The sequence below is a fragment of the Camelina sativa genome, chromosome 14 (genome assembly GCF_030686135.1).
Source record: "Camelina sativa cultivar CO46 ecotype springtype chromosome 14, ASM3068613v1".
NCBI classification, from domain to species: domain Eukaryota; kingdom Viridiplantae; phylum Streptophyta; class Magnoliopsida; order Brassicales; family Brassicaceae; genus Camelina; species Camelina sativa.
Window position 1 is genome coordinate 11133184 of NC_141893.1, and position 27946 is coordinate 11161129.

Consider the following 27946-nt stretch of genomic DNA (forward strand, 5'->3'; position numbering starts at 1 on the left):
TAGCTAGACTAATCATAGATTCTTGAAACATGAATGGGATCATCTGATCACTTAAAAAAAAACGAGAATGTTAAAATTTAATTTGATACAAAAAATAATAATCGAACCACAATTCAGTTGTAATGTTGCTGCTCAAGCCATGGCCAAAACCCAGACTGGTCATCAATTCCACAGAACATGTTACTGATACTGTTCTCTTCTTTCACCATTCTCTGTTCTGAAGATAAATTCTGAAAGAACTGCATCGTTGTAGCTGTCGGTGGATGGCCTAGAGCGAATTGACTGTCGATCTCTAGTGGTCTGATGTCACCAGAAATGTTCTCACTTCTGTCACTACAAGAACCTTCTGTTTCTTTGTTCAGATTGATTGATTCTATTGGTTCTCTGCTTTTCAATGCCATTACCTGCATAATTTAATAGAAACCCATCTAAGAAAGAACTAAGAAACAGAGCTGAGCTTGAATCTTTTGTTGTGTTATGAAATATGAATTTTCTTGTATACCTGAGCTTGAAGCTTTTGGTTTTGAGATTGAAGAACTTCGTTCTCATCTCTAAGACTCTCGAATTGACGCTTAAGTATGTCGTAGTCTTTCTCGAGCTGTTTTGTCTTGGATCGAGCTCTTCTGTTTTGGAACCAAATAGCGATTTGTCTAGGTTGTAATCCCAAGGCACGAGCCAGCTCTATTTTTCGATCTGACTCGAGTTTGTTACCAATCTCGAAGTTCTTCTCTAGCGTCTTCAATTGCTCCATGTTCAGTCTCCTCTTCTTCTTTCCCATCTTAGATCCATCGTCTGAGTACTCTTCCTCTCCGTTCATCTCTAAATTGCAAAACCCTTGTACGTTGTTCATTGGAGATCTCTTACCTAGAAATCCTGAAAACAGAGCAGATCGTGAGAAGCAAAAACAGAGGATTTGAAAAAGTTTAAGAAAAGGTGTTATGCGGTGTATGTACCGTTGAAGTCTTGAAGGAGTTGGGGATGATCTTCTTCTTGTTGTTGATGGTTTTGGAGACTGAAATTTGCAGGGAAGAAAGCTAAGCTATTATTACAAGACATGTCTCTTGTTGGTTGTTTTGTTATTTCTCCACCACCTTAGAGAAAGAAAATTAAACAAAGAAGACGAAGGATGGTGGTGAAATGAATCGGGTTAGACTATACACCACTTATAGGCTAAATACTAGCTAGGCTAGGCTAGAAATTTGTTTTCCTTTTCTTTTCTTTTCTTTATTATATGAGTATATAAAATAGGAGACAAGACTCAAAGCCGATAAGAGACAGAGAGAGAGAGATGATTATACTACGTTCACGTTGTCTGAGTATATAGCCATATAGGTATTGGAGAGGGTGGATATGGGCTTGTGCATTGTATGTATCCAACCTGTTAGATTAGGGGTATTGTAGATTAGAGATGGATTTTTTTGTGCAAAATTGTTTAGATTGTTTATTATGGTTCTTTACAACAAAATAGATTATACATTGATTTGGTTATGTGATATTTTGATAAGGTACTTTGAGTAAATTATATAAGATAAACTTTTGATTTTTATAAATACCCTTACCAATTTCTATCCAAAAAGAATTGGATTTAAAAATATAAGACATCAAAATACTAATATTTTCACCATAATATTAGAGTTAAATAGATTTTTCTTTCAACAACATACATTATATCGATTTAAATTTGGATGCTTGCACAACAATGCCACAAGTTATTAGAATATTATTTCTGTCTTGAACTAAAACTTGTGATTTTGGTCGTCAAAGTAGAGAGTATATGCAAAGCAAATTCGTAGCTAGCCCTACATGGATACTACTAGTCTATGTCTCTATGACATGAAAGCAAACTCTTAAGGCCCTACATGGTAATTCTCACTAGTCTATGATATGATTAGACATCTTCTTTTACAAAGCCTTTTTACAGAACATGAGGTTTTTTTCTCTGTGGTAGGTAAACATACTTTCCGGGAACAAGATTTCTTCATCACTACAGATTGTGTTTTGACACAAAGCCCACTTTTAAAGGCGAGGCTGGTCTCTTCTTTTTTCATTTTTTTTCTAAGATTCGAATTATCAACTTTCTTAGACATTTTGGTCGGACTTATGATAAAATACTTTAACAACTACTGTACATATTAGTCGCCCCTATCAAATTATTTTTTCTATTCTAAAAGTTTTACAAATTGTGTTTAAATGTTTATGAATTACCTCGAGTTACTAAAAGCACACATATAACAGTACTGTTTCTTGTATGAATATTTTTATGTTCCATGAGATTTGAAAAAGTGCAATTTTTAATATGTTCTCTAAGAATACTTACAGATAGATGATGAAATCTAACGGTATACAATCAAACACATTTATATGTATATACTATATAGATATGGACATGTCTCTTTGAGGATCGGGTTGTTTCTTTACGTTTAGGTTTGTATTTTTATGTTATAATCTTCTAACTAGGTGATACCCCGTGTTACAGCACAGGATTATATATTTTGTTAGTTACTTTTTTTTTGTAATTTGTATTTTTATAATATAGTTTTTTATTTTGACTTATTTTCGTTGTTTATATAGTGTTTATTTGTATATTTAGGTTTATACAGTAAATTGAAAATCGTAATAGAGTAAGTAGTTTGTAAAATGTAGCTTTTCACGGAAACAAACACACCGCAATATCGGATAGTATTTTTGTAAGAGGATGAGTTTTTTTTTATTTTGGTTTGTCGTCAAAAGAGGAGAAGTTGCTTGTTAAATTTTAGTGTGAGATATTTCAATAGTTAGGAAACCATTGTATTTATAGTGAGTTAGGTATATTTAGGTTATCATTTAGAAGTTAATATTTGATATATCAAATCTCAGCAAAATTGTAAAAAACCAATTTAATTTATAGTTTGATAAAAATACATGTTTTAACGGGTTTAACTCAAACTTTTTTATATTTTAAAATTTTTAAGAGTAAAAATATTAATATTACTTAAATATTTTATAGACTTAAATATATTACAATATTTTAAACTTTCGACGGAGTTCAAATATTTATAATAATTTAAACATTCTATTAAAAAAAATATTTATAATCTCTTAAACTTTTTTTAAAAATGTAAATATATTATAATATGTTTACTTTTTAAAAGTTTAAATACGCTCAAATATAGAACCAAATTAAACTGTTAAATTTGGATACCTGATAAATCAATTTTCCTGCTCATTTGTACTCAAAACATATTAGTCATATATTTATAATGATTATGAACCATATTCCAAAATATTTAGTCGATGTGGGATTTACAATACACATTTTTCTGTAAATTAGTTTACAACTTTACATATATATAATTTCTGCGTTTTTCATTTTTTCCATCTATACTAATCATAATTAATTACTATAATTTCGTTAAGGAAATATTGAAAAATCTAAACTAAATGATGATTTGTTTTTATTTAATTGTATTAAGTTTATTTGTTGTTTCCGTAAATATCTCACAATATAAAAGCAAATCAAATAAGTTTACATATATATATAATTTCGTATTTAATCTATTGATTATTTTGGAAGCAACAAAGTCACAATCCATAAGTATTAAAGATTTCTCATTATTATTAATATTCGTAATAATTATAGGGATTAAGTATGGTAGTAGTTAATATTTGATATTACTGAAGCCATTAATTACTCGGATACCAGTTTCCTTATTTTATAGGGATTATACCTCTGTTTGGCGATAGGAATAATTATTCTTGAACCAAACAACATACAAGATCCGAATATTCTAAACCTGGAGTACAAACATACCGCGAGTTTTATTTCTTCTATTTCCGGGTTAAAGAGGATCCGCGTCCCGACTCGGTTGTAATTAAGTGGTCGAGCAAGGAGTATAATAGTCATTTAGATAAATCGAACTATAGGTTAATTTAATTAAATTAAGTGATTCTTTAATTATTTTTAATGAAAAACGTACCAAAACAAAGTTATGGTCCAATTTGAATCTAGTGAATACTCCTGCATTAATAGTATAGATCATCATGACACAAAAGAAAAATAAATGGAAACCTAAACGAAACAAAAAAAAGACAATCGGAACTTACATCATATCATATGGAAACATGAAAGATATGCATGAGCGTCATAAATAGGCTCAAGCTTACTATTGTGGCAAGTGTAGTAATGTGTAATCAAACGTGTGTAGCCACTAGGAAAGGAATCTGCGGTATGTGGTTCTGAAGTCGACTTCCCCTTAACTTTTGGAATCACAAAACTCAGTGTCGGCTTATCTACTTCTACTCCTCTCTAGTTTTTTTCTTTTTTTTTCTTACTTTTTGATATCTCATTCTCGTATATTTCCTCCGTTTCAAAATATATGATGTTTTAGTAAAAACACGCATATTAAAAAATAATTACTTTTAAAAAGTTTAACCAATCATAAACAAGTCTGCATAATATAAAATATAAATTTAATCTAAAAGTTGCATAAAAAGTTGGAAATATATAAATAATTGCCCAATGGGCTATTTCCGGATTTAGACCTATTACAATCCCCTTAGGGCCCAAACCGATTACAACAAACCAGACAAAACCACAAAAACAAAACCGACCCAGTTTCTTTAACCGGTTACAGAAAATCCTAATTTCTGAATGAAGAACACATTCAGAGCCGCCGTCCACAGGTTGAGAATACACACCGGAACAAGACCTCCAGTGTGCCTGGACGCCGCAAGTCGAACGGAGATGGTGATCCAAGATCCGTTGCCATCCCGCCACCGTAGAGCCGTAGTTGAGGAGGAAGAAGATAAACGAGCTTGTCTTTGTCGAGGAGATCCAAGCTTTGTCGTGAAGTGGGAATAGCGGTAGAGAGTAGATCTGGAAACCTTCAACGGTGGCTTAGCTCCGCCTTGCCGCAAACGACCTCCCCCATCGAACAACGGCACAGTGAAACCTCCAGAATCTCCAGTCTTCAGATCTAACCACCATCCTCATTCATTCCTCACCGTGGATCTCCTTCTTCTGTTTTGCGTCGCTACACCCGGTGGTGGAGCTCTCACCGACAGTGTATCGCAGAAGCTTCTCCTCTCCACTTCTCCCTTGATTTTGATCTGAAATGTTGCCTGGTTGATGTAGCGGTTTATGGATGAAGCACCATGAACCATTGGATCCTCATCGTTGCCGGAATCAACGGAGAACCCCTCCGACGGAGCAAGAAATTGTGATCAGAAAAAAAAAAATTTTGAGAGAGAAATCGCCGAGTGTGAATCTCACTCGCATGACTTCTCTCGACTTTTAATGATAGATCTCATATATTGTTTGAAAAATGTTAATTTCCTAAGTATTTTTAATCGTTTTTAAATTGCCTTCACAAGAAAAAAAATCACTCTACACGCGTCTTCCTTCTTAATGTATATTATGATATCTTCTTGGATTGTAGTACACCCATATATGTTTGAGAGAACAAACAAAAATTAACATTGCAACAACAGCAAAAAGGAAAGGAAGTCAAGGCTCTTTTGTTAACATAATTGGGCCAAGGCTCATTTAGTCAATCATTTAGGGTCGATTGTATAAAGGTTGGTTGGTGTACCGGAGTCATTTTTTTTTCCCTCCATGTTTAAATTAAGATGGGTTTCTTCATTGTTGAAGAATTAGTGATAACTCAAACTATTAGATTTCTCGGAAAAATACAAAATATGTATATTTCTTATAATATGTTATAACAAATAATAAATTGAGAGATTATCATTAAAAACGTGTTACCATCTCCTGAACGTGTATCACATTATCACATGTCTCCAAGTCATATAGTAATTATTTCATCATGTATGAATTCTTCTTAGAAGAAATATGCAAACCAACATATAGTCCTTTGTGCTCATAAATAAAACCAACAATCGTGACCACGCAAAAAAAAAGTATGTGACCTTTAAGGCGCAATAATTTCTGTCTGTTCAGATAAAACTATATGACCTTCATATGAAATTGATAAACTGCTTTTCGTATTTGCACGAGATATATATGAAATTCATTTAATTTATTTTACCGTTTAAATCATAATTTCTCTATTACACCACGCTATTAATTACTGTCATTATCGACTCAATACGTGTAAATAATACACGACGAAGATCACGCATTAATTAATGATCACATGCAAGAGGATTTAAATAAAGTGGCACGACCATACCATACACCATAGATAATATTTAAAAACAGATAATCCAAACTAAACGACCTCGAAAACATCGAGGTCTTCGTCTGTTTCTATCATATTTTAAACAATTTAAATTCAATCACAACGTCTCCACGTTTTTAAATTGTAGATACTTCAAAGCAGAACTCATTTATTTGCATACACGTATACTATTCTTAATTTCATTAACCAAGAAACTTCAGGGCATTACTCCGATAACCTTCTCAGCATGTTTAATTATAGCAACATATAACAGTATAACAACATTAGTAAAAGAAAAAGGAAATGGATTGTGTCATTAATCATAAATATTAGAGGATCTCATGATACGAGGCTACTATACAGCCTAGGTCTGGACCCTCACATACAATTAAGATGCATACATACATACATATAACCATATATATTATATAATATATGAGTTGGCCTAACAATGACCCGAAACCCTAGCTATATCTCATAATATATGAAGTAGAAGTAAACAGATACCCATAATAAAATAAATTTGGTGGCCGGGAATGGATGATTGATTAATAGCTCTCAGATTAATTAATGGCATACGAGGATTTAATAATTAAGCAAGCTCCTAATGATGGCTGCTTCGGCGCTGTTGTCGTCCGTCGAGGCCAAGAGTTCCGACAAACGGTCGCTGAGGTCATCGACCTCTCTGTGTAAGTTCCTGATGTAGTTGCAAGTCTCTTGAAGTACCTTAGACGCTGACACCTGTCCATTTATTTAATTTAAACATTTTATCATTAGTCAAAAAGTACAAATATGACGATCATTTAGATCCTTACAAGAGTACGTGACCACATGTGCTACTGCTTTATATCCTTCTTTGTACCAATTCCATATATATCGTCAAGCTTTAACAGAAACATTTTTTTTCTCATGATTACCACTTCAATGTGCACAACGGTATAAACGGCCACTATTTATTAATCCTATATCTCAGCTATATATAGAATTGTGGTGAGTATATAGGTAGCGAAGAGTAAGGAGGAGACATGGAGTTAAGGTACGTGGAAGTAGGAAGGGAACAAACTGAGTCCCACACCACCAACTTGTGAATTTAATTGCAAAAAAACATTCAGAGAACAAACAAGATATATGCATAAATGAGGCTGTGAATTAATGTTACTTTATCTACGAATACTTAATTGTAGGCCACATGTCTCTACAATACACGCCGTTGGATTTCACCATGCATATTAATTAGTTATTATATACTATATGGTTCCAATTCATTTGACCTTTCTAAGTCCATGTGCAGGCGTAGTTATATGTATACAAAATGAGTATGTATAAATGCAAGAAAGATAAAAATTATATTTAAAAAAAAAATGTTTCTGAAGTGTAGATATATACCTTGTCAGAACGGCGGCGGTGGAGTTCAGGGATGAGGTGTTGGAGCTTAGAAACAAGATCGGAAATCTGATCGTCAGAGATTCTTGAGCTTCCTGACTGTCTTGAACGTGATGATCTTCTGCTCGACATCTTCTTACTTAATGTATTATAAGTTTGTTAATTTGTGTGTAGATAGAGAGAGAGAGAGAAGAATGCAAGAAGGATAAGTAGTTAAATGTGTCAGAGAGAGAGAGAATGAGAGTGGAGAAGATGGTGTTGAAGAGGGAGGAGCAAAGTGGATGTGGTTTTATAATGCAAATTTATGAAGAGAGAGAGAGAAGGTGAAGAAGAAGAATAAGGAGAAGAGACAAGTGCATGGAGGGAGGGTGTGGGTTATGTTTCTTTAATAAGAGCGTCCTTAGCTTTCAACTCTTTAATATTATTTGTTCTCAGTTTCTTTTTATTATCGCTTAGTACAAAAAGATACTGTTTATTTTGAGTAAGCTTCTAAACTTACTTTCTCACGAGACCAACGTCTTGATCGTTACATGTGTAAAACTCAGTACCACGTCGAGTTTTTTTCTATCTTTTTTTTCTTTCTCTTATTCCTGTTCCACTTAACCTTCTTTCTATCGAACTATTCACATGGCGTAGTATCCACTTCAATTTAACAACCTTTATTGGAAATTCAAGGCTACATTTTTTTCTTTTTTCTTTTCAAGGCTAGATGTTTCGTAGCCTTTTTCTTAATGTTTTTTTTTATAACTCAGGATAAATTCCTAAGTCTATGCAGGGGCCCGAGACTAATCTCTGAGAAAGGTGCAACTCACAAATATAACCTCTTTCCAGGTAGTCAAATGGATCGTAAGCATATTCATGTGGCCACATAGATACTATGAGTAGCAATTACGTATCTGGAGATAATTGATTCTTAGTCTCGACCAATATGGCAACTCTTCCAACCAGATGGAAACTATTGGCCCACCATCATGTGGTTAAAAAACTGTTAGGGTAAACTTTTTATAGTGACTAACCCCACCGCAAAGCGGCCCTATATCCAGGAAAAATCTCACCTCTGGTTTGGACCTACAGGTTAGTATACACCGCTTGCCCCTACTCGTATGGAAAAGTTTTTATTTGAAGAGACTAAGTACCACCGTGATAGCAGAGAGACTTACACTCAACATCTTTCACATTCATATGCGAGAAGGAAGTACCGTTGGGATACAATCACTTCTCAAGAACTTTTTCTTAATGTTGAACACATGACTAATCATAATATTGATAAGATGAGTTGACGGAGTTAAATGTAAACTCTATTTCAGGCGACTAGTTCTATTGTTTGTCTACAATAAACTATTTGACAAATTAAAATTTCTATCTAATAATATATAAGATAAATTATTAGATAGAAAAATTGTTAAATACCTATCTAAAAGATTGATTTGGTATGGGAATGGGACCAATAAAAACATAATAGAAATTAGAAAACACGACCAATTTAATAAGTTATTCGGTTCGGTGTTGGCTAAACCCTAATTAAATGTGAAATCCAAAAATGTTAAACCATGGATCGATCCGCACTCTGAAAAAATCAAAACCAAATCAAAGTCAGTCCACGATGCTACAGAGCTTTCCAAAATCGGGCCGAGTAGAATTAACTCATTGCAACATTTTTGGCTATACGTATCCAAGTAGAAAAAACAAAGAAGAAAAACAAAGAATTAAAATAAGAAGGGGAAAGGGACGTAGAAAAGGAGGGGAGGGCCATGGAAACGAGAAGAGGGATCAAGTGGGGTTTAAAATGGCAAAATGTGTGTTTATCGCCAAACTAAACTGTCCCTCTTTGCCTTCTCTCTCTGTCAGTCTCACCATTGCATCCCCACGTTATATGTATTACTTCTTTGTCCCTTTTTTTAATCACTTCCCTCTTATATTAGTTCTTCTCCTCTTTTTTCACCACTTTTACCTTTGTTTTATCATTTCAAACTCTTACATTGGGTTTTTAGAAATTCAATGGTTTTGGAACTTGTATGTTTATATGTACTAGTTCACATATTTATGTTTGATAACATCCGAATGTTTGAAAGAAATATATGTATATATGATTACTGTTTATAAATATACAAGAGTGAAAAGATTACGGCATAATTTCTTAGTTTTCTTTACTGGTAGTGGTCTATATCATCAAAAGAGTGTAGGACATACGGTATGAGAAACTACCAACAAATGTTGAAGCAAAATTACGGATCATGTTTTGGATATTACCCGATTATATAAAAAGAAATACCTTCCATAAAAATCTAATTTTGAGTATCATGTGGTAGATGCAGAGATAGGTATTTGATTGTCCATTGGATTCCAGTTCGTTGATTTTTCCTTTATTATGTGGTAGATATGTTTGCATTAATTCGGTTCTGATCTACTAATCTCCTTTCTTCTTTCTTTTTTTTCGTTATCAACGAGACCGTGATTTTGTAGCTAAATAATGAAAATGTGTATGTGTCGTTTAATTAGACTTGTATTGACTAAATTTGATTTCGCATGGTTTGGAATTAAGTTTGAAATGATCAGTATGTGCATGTTTTGTTTGAAAATAACCCCAAATCTACAGATTACTTGTACCAAAAAACTAAATCAACATCTTGGATTACCTATGAAACGAATCATCCAATTGGAAGCGACTAACTTTAGTTCAGATTCGGATATACTTTTGATATACACATGTTACATGAAAATAGATTGAGGAACACACATTTAAAGCAAAAACAAAACAAAAATACTAGTAGTATAGAAAGTGGATATAGTTTATAGACTATTTGATTCGTCCAAGTCAGAATTCAAACGAGACTTGAGGGTTGAATTTGGAATAGGAAGCTGAGAGAATAATGCGGTTAATTCCGGCGGAGTGAATACAACATGCATGATGCATATGCTTTTAATGAGACCTACCCTTACACGCAGTCCGAGATCAGTAGCTTTCCTATTAATTAGGAACCCCATCTCTTAATTTTATGCCGTTTTCTCTGACTTTAATTACATCATTAAAACCCACAAAATTTTCGTTAAGAATCCCCCACAACTTTTGGTAATTTTTCTACTCACTAAAATTTCATAAAGAATATCCCTCGAATAAATTATCAATTTGTAAAGTTAAATGAACTGACAACTACTAGCTAGCTAGTACTCAGCTATATATAGTACACTTGTTTTATATGTTAATAAAACAAGTGTATAAAACAAGTGTAGTTTGAAAAAAAAAAACTTGTTATCTGTTTGTAGCAAACCCTAGACCGACCAATATCAAGATTTTAATGAGAAGATGCTTATCACGTCACAAGTAAATAGTAGTTGCGGACATTTCATGGTATGGGTTAAAAGGTTAAAAAAATCATCGAGGAGCCAAACATTGTTGACGGTCAAAGACATATAACGATAAAACCAACCCATCCCCGAGATTTTAAAACATGGCATGTGTTGTCTCGCAATCTCTGTTTTTTTTTCTTCAATTTACAAAAGAAAAAAAAAATTATAATCATAACTCATTATTTAATACTTATACACTGATGAAAGCATATGTTCATATATTCAATTACTAGTGGAACAGTGTAAAGACGATGTTCCAAAGATTTTTAGATTATTATTACTAAACAACTTTCTTGGAGAACGGATTACACAGAGAATCTTCTTAACTTTGTTTAAATATTAGTAATAAACTCGTTTATATTTGTACGATTACGTGTGTGTTGTGGCACCTTCCTGGCCTACATATTACTAGTTTGGATGTAGGTAGGATCAGGATTCCTGAGATCGAATCCGATTTGCGTTCTACTTGTTAGTATGATTAGGTTAAAACGAAATCTATAACAATAATTGATATTATTGATTTCGCATGAACTTGACTCTACACCAACCACATATATATAAAACAAAGTTACATTTTTTAGATCCATAAAATCATATTATACTAAACACACAATTAGTTCAAGAGGTTTAATATGTATTTTTCAATTTGTCGGCATGTCGAGTCCGACTTTAAATACAATAAATATATTGCTGATAGAATGATGAGAAGACTGTATTTGAAAGAACTATATCCACTCTCATAATCAAAAACAATGGTTACAAACTAATCAACCTAAATTCCTAACTAATAACATTACAATAATATACAAATTTTCAAAATGTATGACAGAATATTTTGATATTTTCGATATCTTTGAGAATCGCTACGTTTGAAAAAGACTTAACCGTATTAAATGGCATGATCTCCTCTTTGATTGAGAAAGATATATGAATCTGGAACTTGAAGTTTTCTACTATAGCTACAGAAACAAGTTAGTATTGTATAAGTTTTCACATTATCAAACTGATTTAATTAAGCTGTACATTAACAACATTTTCTTAAACTGTCATATGATTCTATGATACTAAATACAGGTAAGCAAACTTATGAGTTGGAAAAAAAATTGGTTAAAAGGAAGAATAAAGCTGTAATTGGTCAATATTATATATTACTTTGATAAATGTGATGCAGATAGTGAGAGAGTACATTTGATTCTGACCCAAAACAGATACACTCATACCAAATTTCAACATTTGATGATCGGTGCAAATATTAACATGTTTACAAATTTATCTGACGACGGCTCCAAACATGAACATTTGTCCGAAACCCACAAGGCTAAGCATTTACAAATTTTATGAAAACAAAAATGAAATAGTAAATGTAGGGCTGTATATATGAAGCCTCATGTGATGTTCTGCCACTGTTGTCCTCTCACACAAAATCCAATTTCTGTCAAAAATTTCTCGATATATTGATGTCTACACATTGCATTGCAATATTTAATTATTGGAATTTATCAACTATCCATATATTTATAAATCCGGACCAGATATTATCTGGAGGTATAACAAATGTATTCAATTTGTACTCAGCCATAACTATTTGGCAAGTACTATTACACAATACGTTAGAAAACAAAAATAAATAGAGAAAATTTGTAGTTATTTCATACACTTGGAAACAAAGACGATATATACAAATTTGAAGTCACTGAACAAAACAAGCGAGTGATAATAATCTTGTGACTTTGACTTGCAATGTGCCTTTCTAAGAAAATCCATTTAATCCCAACACAAATAATAATGTAAGTAAGAAACAATAAAGATAATATCTTTGGACATAATAGACAAAACTTCATGAAATTTTACACTAAATTATTCATCTTTTTTATTAAAAAAAACTAATTTTCATTAAAACACATCAAAATGTTAGACTTTATTATTAGAAATGTCCTCAAACTTTACAACAAACCATGTAAGTTAAAATTTTCGGATTGTCATCAAACTTAAACAATTATATGAAATTGACGAGTTACAACAGTATGGAGTATTTTATCTTAATTGGTTCTAGTTTAAACAGTGTGTTTAGTACCGCCATCATTTTTCAATTTTAGTTGAGTTGATTAGACGATAATCAATACTACAAGCTAGTTTTGGCCTCACTTTTTTTTTTGTGAGAAATATTGTTAAACTGTAATAAACTTACTACAATATGTTCTTCACCTAAAATTTCTCTGATCATGTGAACAAAAACCAAGTACATTCGTAGAACTCGACACAGCAATTGCTAAATCAACTTCGATGTGATTCTGATTCAAAGTGGATATGTATATGTGAATCAAATCACGTGTCAGGTTTTTATTTAACTAATAGATGTTATAGACACGTGAATCGTATAAACGCCGGATACGAAAAACTAAGTTGCAACCAATGGGCTAAACAAGTACTGTGTGGGTCACCTAAAGTTGTCACACCACTACAATTCCCAAACACAAACCCATAGGTTCTAACTAAAAACATGAGGTCTAATTTTTTTTTTGAGTCCTTTATAAACCCTAAACAACAGACACAACAAGCCACATCTCCTTTAATGCAGAAGAGATAGTAATGTTTGGGTTTTTAGACTCAAAAACAAAATAAAAATGTAAAACTAAGAGGAAAGGGACAAAAGTGAGGATGAAGGTAGAGACAAAAGTCAACGAAAGTGAAAAAGACTAATTGTGTGAGAGACATGCCTTTGTTTTTTTGGAGAGAGAAGAAGAGCAACAAAAGCATAGCACATGTGTTGTTGCTATTTCCTCCGAGCTTATTTCACTAGATCAGAATTTGACTATTTGGTGCTCAGAACCTGGGATTTTGTCCCGGTGATATCAGATTTTGCAGACCATGAAGGAAACAAACCATGACTCAATGTCTCAAAACTGTTTACACTGTCAACTACAATCTCTCTAACTGATAAAAACAATCAAAACAAATGGATCTGTCTAGCATTCTGAGTTTTTTACTAGACACACATTTACCTTTGTGTTCCCCTGATGTTTTAGGCTTTTGTTGAACAGTTAATGGATTCACGGGAAGCACTTCATTCTCTGTTAAAACACAAGGGACCATAACTATTATGATTTTCATACAAAAATTGTGGAGCCTTATCACCAAAACATGATCTATAGACATTTTCAATCACCTGTCTTTCGACCTCGACAAAAGATGCTTGAAGCCTTCTTTTCAGGACTGATCTCTCTTCTTCACAGTTCTCCATTTTAGTGTCTAACAAAAAGATTAGACGAATTTAACCTGTGAATTCCATGTAAAGAGATCTCTGATTCTCTGATTAAGAGTACTAACACAGATTCATAATAGTCAGAACTAGTTTTATTATGATCCAAAAAAACACAACCAATTGTTCAAAAAAGGCTAGATCCTCAGTCTAATCACCTAGGACAAATGAATGACCTGATTTAAAGCAATTCAGGCTAGAGTCACATCTCTTTATGGACTGTAGTTAACCATAATTGAAGTGTCCCATGTCAGCATTAAACGTCAGGAGAAGAAGTTATCAGAAATATTTTAGCTAACAAACAAGTTGATGGGATTTGACTACATTTACCGTAATAGTATGTCGACAAAATCGTGATCCGCTCCGTCGGCTGCAAAAGATGAAGGTAGAAGAATTACCTAAGTTGAATAAAATCCAACTATTTACCAGGCAAACAAGTTCTGAAAGGCCTTGGAGATATACCATAACAAAAATCCCCTCACGACGAGTGGGAACTTCTTCTAGCTTCCTCAATGTTTCATCTCCTTTAGTAACTTTAGGAACTTCTTCTAGCTTCCTCAATGTTTCATACTGTTGAATACCGCCAATCTTATTACTAGTCATCTAAAAAAATGAGATAAAGAGAATAGACCGCGCTTAGTCAGATAGCTGACCTGACGATCAAGATGAGGAGCATCACCAAGAAGCATCGAGAATGACGATTGTGCACTGTTTGGATCATCATATCTACGGAGGAAAAACAAACAAGAAGAGGCAAAACATCACATTGCAATAATCTTCATCAAAAAGACATGAACACAACAACAAAGGAACAATCATAAAAAAAAATATATAGGAACAAACCAAGCTACACCAAAGTAGTATATACCTTCCCATGGAAAGAGTACCTCTGACATGCTTGACATCACTGAACTCTCCCAAAATTGTCTTCTCAGCTTCTTTCCTTTGCTCCTCATTCATCGGGGCTGATCTTCCACTCGCTACATCCGCAACTTGAGCAACAAAACCTTTATCAACCTACACAAAACGACTCGCTCACACTTATCATCCCCTTCTTCCAAAAAAACCAAAGATGCAAAAACCACATCAAAGCTTGAGCCTTTTAAAGTCATATACCCTGAAGAAATGATTAGTGTTGTAGCCTCCTAAACGAACAAGCTTGAAGATGTGGTCCACTGTCTTGGGTGCAACAGTGGGATAGAATCCAAATTCAATATCTCCATAACTAGTCTGCACACCATTACCAATCCATCATTCCACATACCATTTAGAATATTTCAACTTCCTCCAACATAAATTTTGCGTAGAAAGCAAAAGAAAAAAACTGAATTCATATTAAAGATTTTGATCCTGAAGTCTAGAAACCCCCAAAACGAAGAACACTACTAAATCCAGTACATAAAGATACAAAGCTTTTATCTTTAATCACAATCATGTCCCCAAGTTTGGTATGAAGAAGCTCTAGGGTTCAAAAGTAGCAGAGAAGAGGAGACGAAGGATGAAGAACCTGGAAGACGACACGAGCAGAACCAAGTTCTGGTTCATGAGACAGAGCTTTAACAACGGAGGCAATAGCTAAACAAGCCAAACCCAAGATCAAGATTCTCGTGTCTCCCATTTGCGTTTAGAAGTTGAAGTCAACACCGGCCGAGAAATTTTTCTGTTCGTCGTGAATCTCTTTTACCCGTCGAAGACGATAACCGGAATCGTATTGGGCTCAATTTTTGTTTAACTTAGGCCCATTATTGTTTACCATCGTTCATTTTGGTAAGGCCCATAATCTTATATACAAAATAATTAGTATGAAAATTCGGTTTTGTATACGGTCTTACTATATAATTAAATCCAAGAATCTGAATATATATTTTTTATATAGTTTGGTCTTAAACTTTGAATCTTGATAAACTTTTACTAACTATTGAAATTTGATATGCATTCTCCATGAATGATAAAACTAGTTGAAACTTGAACGGTAAAAAAATATAATATATATTTTTATTTTGTTATTGCTTTAGGCATCTCAATATTAACGGTATTTGGGTGTTTGATTATTGAATGAGTTGAAAAATTGGGCAAAAAAGCATTTGTTCGTCTTCTACTTTCTTTTTGTGTTTTAAGGGCAGATTCATGCTTTTGATTTTAGGTTTCAGTTACATCAATCAACATCTAGAGTTAATGCTCCCTCGAAGAACATGATTCCCGACATATCCACGGTGCAACGGAAACTGATCGATTTCGAAAAGCTCAAAAAGAAATGCAAATTGTTTTCTCTCTATACAGTGTATATATAATTCGACTCAACCTTATCCTTTCAATATATTTTAAGATGCATACAAGCCCACGGATTATAAACACTCTATATAAATAAAGGGATACCTTATACATACTAGGAAAGATATACTTTTGAGTAACATGAGTAAACAACATCAACTGCAACACGTCTTTCTATAACATGATTTTTACAAATTATTCTTCTTTAGAATTTGATTATTTCCATTTACGTATAAATGAGAGATCAAACGTGGTTAATGAAAACGACGTCCAACTAATAATACTCAGGCCTCTTTTTTTGTCTACTCCTTTTTAATGTTTACATATTTATCAGTTACTAATATAGTATGTACTTGATATGCGTCATTTCACAAATTTAAAATACGAAATCAGAACTAATCAATAACATAATAATAAATTAATAATACGGTGAGAAAAATGAAGGGTGTCTAAATGATTTACAAAGATGCCCACTCCCTTTCAATTCTTCTCCTCAATTGGGTTGCCACCTAATCCTCCAAGTTTTCTGATTTTCTAGAATAGCACATATATACGAGCTGTACATTATATGCTTTTTTACATTCTTCTTATCTTGTATATATATATATATACATATATATATATATATAAGTACGTCTGTATTTATGTGTGTCAGTGTGTGGTAACAATGATTTGCTGTTTCTGACTTTCTGTGCTAAGCATCCGATAGAACATATATGTACACATAGCAGCGTGTGACGTGCATGTGTATCTTGATATTATAAACATACAACTTGAATAAGAAATTAATCGTATAACAAAAGACTTGACGTTATTTATATAACCGATCGATATTGTGTAAACATTTGGTTATTCTAATTTTTGTCACAATTACCAACAATATAAATTACTAACTCACACAAGAACGTGTGTAAGTCCCTCAGACGATAGTAAATAAATTCAGAAACAAAAAAAAATTCAGGAAAAGAAAAGAAAAAAAATCAATGCTATGAAGCACGAATGGAAAAATAAATAGCGTTATTTCATTAATTGACAAAGAGAGAATAGCATTTAGCTACAGCTCCACGAATGCATGTTCTTTAGTCAGATCTAGTATTTAAATATACATAAAATATATATTATAGAAAAATTGACAACCCTTAAACCCATCAAAAAACTTTTTTTTGTCCGCACTTAAACTATAATTGATAATAAAACGAAAGAAATATAAATGTTCAAACAAGAACTAGAGAGATAGAGCGATAGAGAGAAAGAGAGAGGGAGAAGCCAAGTGTGATATGTATACCATTTTGCTTTTAAACGTAATGTGCGACGAGCCGCAATTAGTGACGAAAAGTGATTAAGCTCTTACTTCTCATCTCTCATATTAATCCTCCACACCACAACACGTCTGATCTCTTTCTTTTTCTTCTTTCTTTTCAATATTAACCACATCCATTTTACATATGCTTTTACTTATTTTAATGTGATAATGAACGTTGTTCAACGAAATAGCAAAAAGAACATATTGTTCAATAGATCATATAAGTAAATGATAAACAGAAGAAAAAAAATGATTTATTTAAGCAAAGTAATATATATATGACTTATGAGTGGTTGGAAGAAAAGATTGGAATGGGACAAAAATAGGATATATGTATATATGTGTGTTTGTGTCTATGTTTATTGTTGGAGCGATGGGGAGTCATTAATGGTTGGGACTTAGAAGTTTATTAATTAGTGTATCTATAAGCATGATTCAATCATTTGAACTTGCATCTAGTACCACTTGTTATTTGTTTAACCTAGCTCTAGTATGAATCCGATTATCACAATTTTCATTATATGCTTCATTTAATCATCTTGCATTTTAACTGCTAGCATTACATAACCCAACTTAGCATTAGTTAACACAAGTCACGTCCAAGTTCCAAACCTAAATTTTCTCCTAAACCGAACTTAGATCAACATTATTGATATCAATTCCTTTTTAATAAAAATAACCTAAAGATGAAATTATATAATCACTTTGAAATTGTTTTGTCATTTAGCCCTCATACTAGTTTTTTTTTCTTTTCATTTTTTGGCAACGAATGTTAATGATATCTTTCCAAGCATTTTTCCAAACTTAAAAGGGACGAAGTAGGGCCACCACCAACTTAAGCGTCGAGTCTAATCCAGTCAGATGCTGAGTCAGGACATGTGACTAAATCCAAGAGTCTCATTTTATAAATTTTTGACTGTTTCTTCTTCTGGACAAATTTGCCTTAATTTCGTATTCATCTTCTCTTTTTCCTGCTTCCTAATACCACTATTATTGTTTAAATTTGTCATTATAGCTTTTTTCACTCCACCATGCGTGTTGAAACGAATAAGCAATTTTACTAATTTGGTAAGAAAACGTTAACTTCTGTTTACGTGCAAAATGTCATCCATTCTTTCTTTTGCAACCACCGATTTAAAGTGAACGAAACTTTTTATTTGTGATAACTGATAACCTATAAAGAAGTTCTTTACTTGTCCAATATAAATTCTTCTTTTCTTTTTAAATACTGTTTGTCTATATCATAGTTGTTCCCATTTCCTATATGAAAAATGCGATGATTATATAAGTCAAATTCATAGAAACATGATAACTAATATCATAAAAGCAAGATATGAACATTTTCATTTCAACTCATAGCAAGGGAGTGTCAAATGGGAAGAAATTGCTAAAGATTTTATTTTTTGTAAGTTTATATATCAGTTTTCTTTGAAAATTCTATTAAAATGGAGAAAATTAAAACAAAACTTATACTATGTGACAAACCAAATATAAATGCTCTGAATTTAATAGCATTTAAATCCGTAAACAGATGAGACCATCGATCGTTACTCTACCAAAAGTGGCATAATATATCACACGGACGAAAAATGCAGGTTCCTAAAACTATTCAGTAAAATTATCACTCAATTATTACTTTACTTAATTAGAGTACATGAGATGAGATCATATAATGAACTCGAGATTAATATTTCTAAGCCACACAACTTGCCAAAGTAAAAAAAAAATGACGGTGAACAATAAAACATACTTTTGAATATGAATTTGTGAAATCTGACGTTTAAATTGTTGAATTTGAGTTGATGTACACATGTAATAATTGCTTAACCAAAAAAGAAGAAGAATAAAAAAAGGAAAACACACTCACATGTTATAATAGTTAATTTTGTCTAGACTAAGCATGATTGCATTGTATAAGTATAAGTCAAATTATGAGAACATATTTCAACATGGAAAATAGTGTTTTAGTACTTTTATTAACAATCCAAACGATTGATCCATGTTTTGGTTAATAACAAAAAAAAGGTCAGTGGTGGTTAGGTGTAAAAACAATAATAATCTTCATGACTCATTGACAAATTGTTAATTTAAAAATAAGGGTCCATACATAACATTATAAACATAATAACATCATACATGTCGCTGTATCCAAACGTACCTCACAGTTTCATACAAACGTGGGCCTTGTAGCATCATAATAGAAACAGATCAGGCATACCGTACACTCACCCATAGCCTATTACAGCCTGTGCTTAGACAAAGTCAAAAGTAAAGAGTTAAAAAAAAAAAAAAAAGTTTTAAACTGACGAAGTCGTCAGGCTTGTGGAGGGGGTTATGACACTTGTCATATCGGATCTTTTTTCTTACCGCAAAACATGGCGGCTCCGTCGTAGAACCACCGGGAAAATCACAACCGTCCGATGATATTATTACACTTTATTCGTCCTTATCCAATTTTAATCCTTTTTTTTTACAGCAATAAAAAAAAAATGTCATCCACACATTACAGGCACCACCATGTCCCAAGAAAGGAAAGAGTACAATTGCAATTTATAAACTATATTTGATGATAATATAAAAAGTAGTCCATGTTAAAGAAAAAAAAAGTATGATGATGAAAAATTGAAAGTTGTACTTAAATCTTTTTTAATTAAACAATATTGTACGATTGAAGCAATATAGCTTTGGTTAGATTCAAGGTATTGGATTACACGCTTGTGTTTCAGTCTGAAGCAAAGAACTTGAAAACGTCTTATGCTTTTTCACTTTCGCTAGTCTCCTTTTTCTTTTTATTTTATCTTTTAATTAATATTTATTCTTTTAGCTAAAACAGTAAAACACAGTACAAGAATAAACACACATAATTAATTAAAAAATGTGCACAACAACAACACTGAGAATTTTTTTTTGGTTGTCTACAAAGTCCATTTTGCTTCTCCTGATTTGCAGAGGAGCTTAAACGTTGAGGTATGTGAGAGAAAGACAAGTGTAATAAGAAGAAAGAGAGAGAGAGAGAGATAAGATTAGTTTAATTAATCTCTTAATTATACCAAAATAAAATAAAACTTTCTCTCATCGTCCAATCCAATCAAGTCTTCTATTACAATTCTCATTCTGAGTTCTTGTTCTTGTTCAAGATTTTTGACTTGTCTGTGTTCCAGATTTCAGAAAATGGAATCGATTTCGAGCTTCTTCTGGGTTAAAAGCTTGGATCCAATCTGAAGACAGAGCAAAGTTTTCTTTGATTCTTGAGAAAGATGTATGAAGGTCGACCTCGTGATTCTTGTCTAGTTTCAACTCTTATCACCATGCCAAGCCATAATAAAGAAACGCAATGGAGCTTTTTGGTTTCTGGGAAACGATCTTTTCTCAGCAACGATGAGAACGACCTTCACCTCAAGAAGATGTACAAGCTCACTGACTCAAGCCAAGGAGACGATGATGGATCTTCTTCAGATTCGGGAACGGGAACGCTTATCCCTGGGATGAACAAAGACGATTCGCTAAGCTGTTTGATTCGTTGCTCTAGAGCTGATTACTGCTCCATTGCTTCTGTGAATCGTAGCTTACGTTCTCTGATTCGAAGCGGAGAGATTTACAGGCTCAGGAGGCTGCAAGGGACGCTTGAGCATTGGGTTTACTTCTCGTGCCATCTCAATGAATGGGAAGCCTTTGATCCGAGGTCGAAACGGTGGATGCATTTGCCGAGTATGCCGCAGAACGAGTGTTTCAGGTACGCAGATAAAGAGTCTTTGGCTGTCGGAACTGATTTGCTTGTGTTTGGTTGGGAAGTGAGTTCTTATGTAATCTATAGATACAGTCTTTTGACAAACTCTTGGTCTACTGGGAAGAGTATGAACATGCCTAGATGTTTGTTTGGCTCTGCTAGTTACGGAGAGATCGCGGTTTTAGCCGGTGGTTGTGACTCGAGCGGTAGGATTCTTGATACTGCTGAGATGTATAACTATGAGGATCAGACTTGGTCGGTGTTACCGGGGATGAACAAGCGTAGGAAGATGTGTTCTGGTGTGTTTATGGATGGGAAGTTTTACGTCATTGGTGGGATTGGTGTTGGGGAAGCCAATGAGCCAAAGGTTTTGACTTGTGGGGAAGAGTTTGATTTGAAGACTAGGAAATGGACTGAGATACCTGAGATGTCTCCACCGCGGTCTAACCATGGGAACGGTTTGTCTGCAGCTGCGATGGCTCCACCGCTTGTAGCGGTTGTGAATGATCAGCTTTACGCGGCTGACCATGCTGGTATGGCTGTTAGGAGGTATGATAAGGTGAACCGGGTTTGGAATCAAGTTGGGAACTTGCCTGAGCAAGCGGGTTCGATGAACGGTTGGGGTTTAGCGTTTAGAGCTTGTGGGGATCAAGTTATAGTGATTGGTGGACCAAAGGCTCCAGGTGAAGGATTCATTGAGCTTAACTCATGGGTGCCAAGTAATGCAACACCTGAGTGGCATTTACTCGGCAAGAAACAATCAGTTAACTTCGTTTATAACTGCGCCGTAATGAGCTGTTGAGGAAGTGTAATAAAACCCGATGTAACGCACCAGGGGGAGATGTAGCCAGAACGTCTTTAACAGGGTATAAAAACACACAGGACTTTATTAGTTTAACAAATCTACAAAACGCCAGGAAACTATTGTTCTGTTACTTATTGTAATTGTGTAGCTTTCAAGTTTCCTGTTGAATCCTATCTTTTGATCTTACACTTAATGGATCTTTCTCTTTACTCTAATGATCATAATCTACTCAATTACAGCTCAGAGTGTTTCTTTAAGTGTTGAAACTGTGTGTAATCACATCTTTTAATTTGCAGAAACAGAGTAGACCACTAAATTTTTTGCTAGTTTTTATCTTTGTCGTTTTGTGCCTTCATTGATTACCCCATTTATTAGTAAACTAATTAGTAAAAAAGAAGAAGAAAACATGAAAGTTATTGAATCAATCGAGTACTTTTAAGTCCAAAAGTCCGTGAAGAATTTATTCACATTCAGTAGCAGGCAGCTGCATCAACTCTAGAAGCATATTTTTCATTCGGAGTCGAAGAATCTTCAACTATTTTGATTATGCCAAAGTACCAATGTATGTAAATGATGAATTTGTCAATTTAAATACCAATATATTATCTTTCAATTTTTATGAGATGGATGTTTTTGCAGGAGGATCGTATTCGAGTAGAAATTTTGATGATTCCATACGATAACAATTTTTTATTTGACCACTTCAAATTTTTTCTTTTTGGTAAAGTGGAAAAAATGAGCCCATGATTGAGGCATTAAAAAGTAAAGCAAGGTTTTAGTGTTGGTGGAGGCTTAGGCCAGTAGCCCATTTAGGCATTTTTCTCATTTAATTAACATAATTAAAGGAAAAATCACGTTTTTAAACTTTTAACGTATCACTGGGTAGCACTTTAAACCTCGAAAGAATTTCACTAACACTTTAAACTTTTAAAATAATTTTACTAATATTTTAAACTTTTAAAATAATTTTACTAACACTTTAAACCTTAAAATTAACTTTCATTTTTGTACCGCCATAAAAAAATAACGGAATAATAATATCCGTCAACGCAAAATAGTTAAACTATGTTGGTTTAATTTAAATTTTAATTAGTTTTAGTTTTTATAAATAAATAAAAAGAGAAAAATATAAATTTGTGTTCATCTTCATTATAGACAATACTGTTATGACATTACTCTTCACATTATTATTTTTTTTAATAAATGTATCTCTACTGGATTTTGATTCAAATCGATTGACTTCTCATTGGAAACCAACGAATGTTCTAAATATATTGTCGTCTTCAATTTTACATTTGTTAAATATTTTAACCTTATCTCTGATTCTTCATTTTTTCTTGCTTTGATGTATTTTTAATTTTCTTTTATCATTCGTCATAAATAATTAAATTAAATTAAATTAATTAAAAAAGTATTTAAATCAAACCAGCATAATTTAACTATTTCACGTTGATGGATATTACTGTTCCATCATCTTTTATGGCGTTACAAACAACAAAATTAGTTTTAAGGTTTAAAGTGTTAGTGAAATCATTTTAAAGGCTTATAGTGTTAGTGAAATCATTTTAAAGGCTTATAGTGTTAGTGAAATTCTCTCGAGATTTAAAGTGCTACCCAATGACACTTATAAGGTCTAATACAACTGTAAAAATCTAATAAAAAGGAGATATATTGCTTTTGTTGATTCCCTAATGTTTCTTCCACTAATGCAACATCAGGTTTACAAAAGTGAAAATTAAAAACAAAGAGTATCGATTTGCTTTTTTTTTTCTTTTCTTGTTCTTGTTGGTTAAAAGAACATTGATTTGCTTATTGTTTATATTATTCTCAATGCCATTACCTCCACCACTGACCACTACTCTTAAGTCTAAAGTTAATCACCATTTCCAGATTCGAAAGTAGAAACAAGTACTTAATATTTAAGTTGTTTACAAAATTAACTTTTACAAGAACAAGAAAATCATATTGTCTATTGTTCTTTGAAATTACACAACCGTGCTTCGAAGCCATAGTCTTGTTATATGTCGGTAATACAAAGGATATTTGGCTTTATGAAAGAACAATTATATCAATTAATTATGTGTTTTGTACATATTGCACGCAAAGTAGAATTTATAATTGAGATATCTGCAAATTTATTAGCGGTGTGGTCAAGAACAATCATTCATAGATGAACAAGAGGAAACTGTCCAAAATTTATTTTTAAGAACGTATCAGCCCTTAATCGTGATTGCTTGAGATAATTTCTATATGGTACGACCTATATATGCATATATTATTCTCTCATAAAGCAGATTCAGCTGACTCATTTTTCTTATATCATTCAAAGTAAAATTCGCATCGTTTTTGTGGGCATTTCTCATTTGTCTAAATATTCGTATTTACATTGAATTATTTTTTCAACTTTATGTTTGGACCTTCCATTTTGGATATTTTCTATTTACGGGTTCTCAGTTATGAAATGACAATTGACACAGATTCGGGAATCTATTTAGTATTGACACTTATTTTAGACCTTTGATCTATAGTTTCCCCTAATCCAAAACTCAGGTTTTGATTGTATAAATAAGGCCATTTTAATTGGAATTTCCTAGTTATTTTTGGCTATATCAATTCCTAGTTGTTTAGTTTTTTTCATTAGTTGCTGATTAATATATTTTTGTAGCCATAAATAGTTTTGTTGTAACCATAAAGTGGTTAACAATCGACAAGTGCATTTAACTCGGTGGTTACAACTTACAACTCCAACTATCTCTAGTCATCACGACTAAAGGACAATCAAACATGGGATACATTTTTAGGTTAACCAAATACTGGTTAACAATTGTACCAATTGAAGTTGAAACGTTAAATCCTGTATAATTTTTGTGCCTACGTAAAGAGTTATGCTTATGCATGTCAAACCTAAATTTATACTAGCTTGCTAAACTGAAATACTCAATTTTAATTAAAAAAATATTCGTGAGATCTTAAATGTGGTAGATTCTGGAAGACTTTTTGGTTCTTGTTTATTAAAAACTCATTTTCATACCTATGAAGATTTTTAAAATTTTAGGTTTCATAGAATTAAAGAAAATATTTTTGTTGTAATTTTTCATTCAAGTTTTTAAATAAAGGAAAACCTTTTTGTTGAAATTTAAAAATATGAAGTTACTTCCATATAATATTTCTGTTACAATTTTTCTTTTAGCATTATATATAGATGTGTGTATGTAAATATATATCTATATATATAATATTTGAGGAACCCTACGTGGATTAAAAAAAAAACCTACATGGATATATAACTCATTTGATGATATAAACATTAGTCGCTAGAAAGTTGAAACATATTAGCTATGAAAAGAATATATGAAGCACCTCGGATGTATCTTCGATTTTAATGATTTATTAGATTATACTTTTGGTGCAAATAATTCGATCGTCACATGAGATTGAAATTATTTGCATAACCAACACATTGTTTGGCTGGTCCACTCACTTGAACATCGTCATTATTGTTTGGCAAAGTATGTTAATAATGCAGATGCATCATTACTTGGTCGATACAATCAGACGTACCGAACGAAGCCCATTAGAAATTTAGTACGGTTTCTGTTACATTACCTTAACCTTTATTTCCAATATTTTAACATCCTATATTTTATAATTATATTGGACATTCGAAAATATAAGATAATATCTTTTGTCGCAAAAAATCTCAAGGGACAAACTGCTCAAAAAAGTATAGTTCAGTTGAGGTATCCAGCTACCATATATCAAATATCTCCCACGAATAATTAATCATGACCTAATAAAAATTATTTGTGAGTTTCACCAATTAATAATTCTAATACCATACTTTTTTTGTTGTAAATCTAAAACTAATGTTTTAAAAAAAAGCATACAAATAATATATTTGTGAGCTTTTAAAAATATATCACTTTTAAGTCATTTACCAAAAAAAACAAAAACAAAAACAAATACCACAAAACTTATTTATGGGAGATTTCTTAAAAAATTTAGAACGTTTCATAAATGTGTAAGACCCTTTCTAAACGTTTAAAAAATTTCTAAAATATAATGTAAAAGTTTTTTTAAGAATAGTTGTTACGTAAGAATGTGAAATATCACGAGGTAGTTTCAATTTTTACATTAAGTAGTTGTAGCTAAGTTAGACGTTGTCGAACGACGTGGACATTTTATTCTGGTAAATTTTCTAACCAGCCAATAAATTTATAAAATTTCGAACTAATTAACAGAGTAACCAGTCACAAAGATTTGGTGTTACAAACTTACAAACCTACGATTATTCTAAACACAATCTTTTGCTTTCAATAATTTGGGTTTACATTTTTTATAACACACTTTGATAAATTATATAATGTAAAAACTAGACTTACACACAATTGGACTATAAAATAGACGTTATGATTTCATTTGATAAAAATCATATATATTATTTTAACATGTAAACGTAAACGTAATCTAAAGGCAAACATAAACGTTGGAGTGTGGGAAAGCATGAAACGTCTTTTGTATTTCGCTTTGATCAATTTTCACAAGAAACGATTCTGACTCTTTTAAATCAACTTTCTTCCTCCTTAATTATATGCAGTATTTCCACGAATACGATATACCTTCTTATTCACAAGAAACAAATTTGAAAACTGAAAACCCATGAGTTTAGTACTATTATTTTTTTATTATCTTTCGAAGCAGCAAATAACTAGAAAAGAGTAGAGAAAATTAAAATAATATCATTGCCTTACTACAAATTAATCAATTAAAAATGATCATTGCCAAAACAAAAGAAGTGTGCCTTAAAAAATGAAATTAATTTCCATATAAAAAAAGACACCCACTTTTTTTTTTTAATTGGCCTATACTTCCAGATTTACGTTTTTTTTTTGGTTCACTTTTATCCAGAATTAGGATAATTTCTACATGAACAGCTCAGACTGTAGCAACGTGTAATAATTAGCAGCTTCGTCTTCAAGTTCCCAAAACGCATCACCAAACCCATCTAACAAACTATCTCCATAAACGTAACTTTCATTAATCCTTTCATAATTACTCTCGCCAAAATCGGTGTTAGGTATCCCAAGTTCATCGTCAGAAGCTTCCAAAAGATGCTGCATCACTTTCTCCTTGTTGACATCTTCTTCTTCCTTTGAGGAAACGCACGACGAAGACGAAGACGACGACGACGAGTCTTCCACGTTGAAGGTTGCTAAAACGACAGCGTTTTGGTCATCGGATGAGATTTCTTGCTGGAGGGCGTTTATAAAGGATGATAGGTCATTGTTGTGTTGGTTTTGTTCGTCTGAATCGTCGAGGAGACAGAGAATTTGGTTGTAAGAGGAAGAAGAAGACGATGATGACGAAGATGGCTTTTGACGTTTAGTCGTGTCTTCTTCGTTTAGGGTTTCTTGTTCTCTGTAACGCTTCAATGGCGATACGTCAAATGTTTCAGCCATATTATCTAAAGAGAGAAAGAGAGAGAGAAGCTTTTAGAAAAACGTTAGAGAGAGAAAAATGTGAGGGTGATAAGGGAGAAAGAGAGTCTGAAATGTATATATAGAGAGATTATTTGGTCAATATTATTTTTATGATATTAAAATAATATTGTGATTTGGTTAAATTTTAAATTGCTTCGTGCATGTCTCAGGAGGGAGAGAACATGTGAATGCTTTTTTCAACTTTTCGCATT

The 27946-nt window shown here is 32.6% G+C and overlaps 5 protein-coding genes across 12 annotated transcripts; 1 reads left to right on the plus strand and 4 right to left on the minus strand.

Moving 5' to 3' along the window:
- Window positions 1-1320, minus strand: LOC104741148 (homeobox-leucine zipper protein ATHB-23-like). Of its 2 annotated transcripts, none has more exons than XM_010461937.2 (3): window positions 954-1320; window positions 503-873; window positions 1-404 (listed from the first exon to the last, which is right to left on the minus strand). In XM_010461937.2, the coding sequence occupies exons 1-3, from the start codon at window positions 1054-1056 to the stop codon at window positions 114-116; spliced, it is 765 nt and encodes a 254-aa protein (XP_010460239.2). In that variant the 5' UTR covers window positions 1057-1320; the 3' UTR covers window positions 1-113. The 2 variants fall into 2 exon arrangements, with proteins under 2 accessions (XP_010460239.2, XP_087341108.1); XM_087484982.1 differs by having other exon boundaries at window positions 1-428; window positions 954-1211.
- A 5126-nt stretch (window positions 1321-6446) lies between these two features.
- On the minus strand, window positions 6447-7906 carry LOC104741150 (transcription factor PRE6). The gene is made up of 2 exons (XM_010461939.3): window positions 7545-7906; window positions 6447-6899 (listed from the first exon to the last, which is right to left on the minus strand). Exons 1-2 carry the CDS (start codon window positions 7671-7673, stop codon window positions 6744-6746), a joined length of 285 nt encoding a protein of 94 aa, XP_010460241.1. The 5' UTR covers window positions 7674-7906; the 3' UTR covers window positions 6447-6743.
- A 5486-nt stretch (window positions 7907-13392) lies between these two features.
- LOC104741151 (peptidyl-prolyl cis-trans isomerase CYP23-like) lies at window positions 13393-15905 on the minus strand. 4 transcript variants are annotated; one of them, XR_015580260.1, is made up of 9 exons: window positions 15656-15905; window positions 15265-15378; window positions 15017-15165; window positions 14802-14874; window positions 14611-14718; window positions 14479-14518; window positions 14056-14165; window positions 13892-13960; window positions 13393-13719 (listed from the first exon to the last, which is right to left on the minus strand). XR_015580260.1 is itself a non-coding variant. In XM_010461941.3 (9 exons), the coding sequence occupies exons 1-8, from the start codon at window positions 15764-15766 to the stop codon at window positions 13940-13942; spliced, it is 699 nt and encodes a 232-aa protein (XP_010460243.1). In that variant the 5' UTR covers window positions 15767-15905; the 3' UTR covers window positions 13393-13719; window positions 13892-13939. The 4 variants fall into 4 exon arrangements, 2 of the variants coding, with proteins under 2 accessions (XP_010460243.1, XP_010460242.1); XM_010461941.3 differs by having other exon boundaries at window positions 14056-14138; XR_015580259.1 differs by lacking the exon at window positions 13393-13719 and having other exon boundaries at window positions 13759-13960.
- Window positions 15906-20305: 4400 nt separating this feature from the next.
- Window positions 20306-22469, plus strand: LOC104741153 (F-box/kelch-repeat protein At1g26930). 4 transcript variants are annotated; one of them, XM_087484986.1, is made up of 3 exons: window positions 20387-20689; window positions 20884-21455; window positions 21612-22469. In XM_087484986.1, exons 2-3 carry the CDS (start codon window positions 20980-20982, stop codon window positions 22249-22251), a joined length of 1116 nt encoding a protein of 371 aa, XP_087341112.1. In that variant the 5' UTR covers window positions 20387-20689; window positions 20884-20979; the 3' UTR covers window positions 22252-22469. The 4 variants fall into 4 exon arrangements, with proteins under 4 accessions (XP_010460246.1, XP_087341110.1, XP_087341112.1 ...); XM_087484985.1 differs by having other exon boundaries at window positions 20550-20689; window positions 21537-22469; XM_010461944.3 differs by having other exon boundaries at window positions 20306-20689; window positions 20884-22469.
- A 4449-nt stretch (window positions 22470-26918) lies between these two features.
- On the minus strand, window positions 26919-27946 carry LOC104741152 (uncharacterized). The gene has a single exon (XM_010461943.3). The coding sequence runs from the start codon at window positions 27711-27713 to the stop codon at window positions 27177-27179; it is 537 nt and encodes a 178-aa protein (XP_010460245.1). The 5' UTR covers window positions 27714-27946; the 3' UTR covers window positions 26919-27176.

Coding starts and splice junctions, on each gene's coding strand:
- LOC104741148 (XM_010461937.2), bottom strand. CDS start 1,056: ATGTCTTGTAATAATAGCTTAGCTTTCTTCCCTGCAAATTTCAGTCTC. Junction 874..953: donor ACTCCTTCAAGACTTCAACG/GTACATACACCG, acceptor CTCTGTTTTCAG/GATTTCTAGGTAAGAGATCT. Junction 405..502: donor ACCAAAAGCTTCAAGCTCAG/GTATACAAGAAA, acceptor TAAATTATGCAG/GTAATGGCATTGAAAAGCAG.
- LOC104741151 (XM_010461941.3), bottom strand. CDS start 15,766: ATGGGAGACACGAGAATCTTGATCTTGGGTTTGGCTTGTTTAGCTATT. Junction 15,379..15,655: donor CTGCTCGTGTCGTCTTCCAG/GTTCTTCATCCT, acceptor AATGGTGTGCAG/ACTAGTTATGGAGATATTGA. Junction 14,519..14,610: donor GTGAGGGGATTTTTGTTATG/GTATATCTCCAA, acceptor CATCTTTTGCAG/CCGACGGAGCGGATCACGAT.
- LOC104741152 (XM_010461943.3), bottom strand. CDS start 27,713: ATGGCTGAAACATTTGACGTATCGCCATTGAAGCGTTACAGAGAACAA.
- LOC104741150 (XM_010461939.3), bottom strand. CDS start 7,673: ATGTCGAGCAGAAGATCATCACGTTCAAGACAGTCAGGAAGCTCAAGA. Junction 6,900..7,544: donor ACCGCCGCCGTTCTGACAAG/GTATATATCTAC, acceptor ATAAATGGACAG/GTGTCAGCGTCTAAGGTACT.
- LOC104741153 (XM_010461944.3), top strand. CDS start 20,980: ATGTATGAAGGTCGACCTCGTGATTCTTGTCTAGTTTCAACTCTTATC.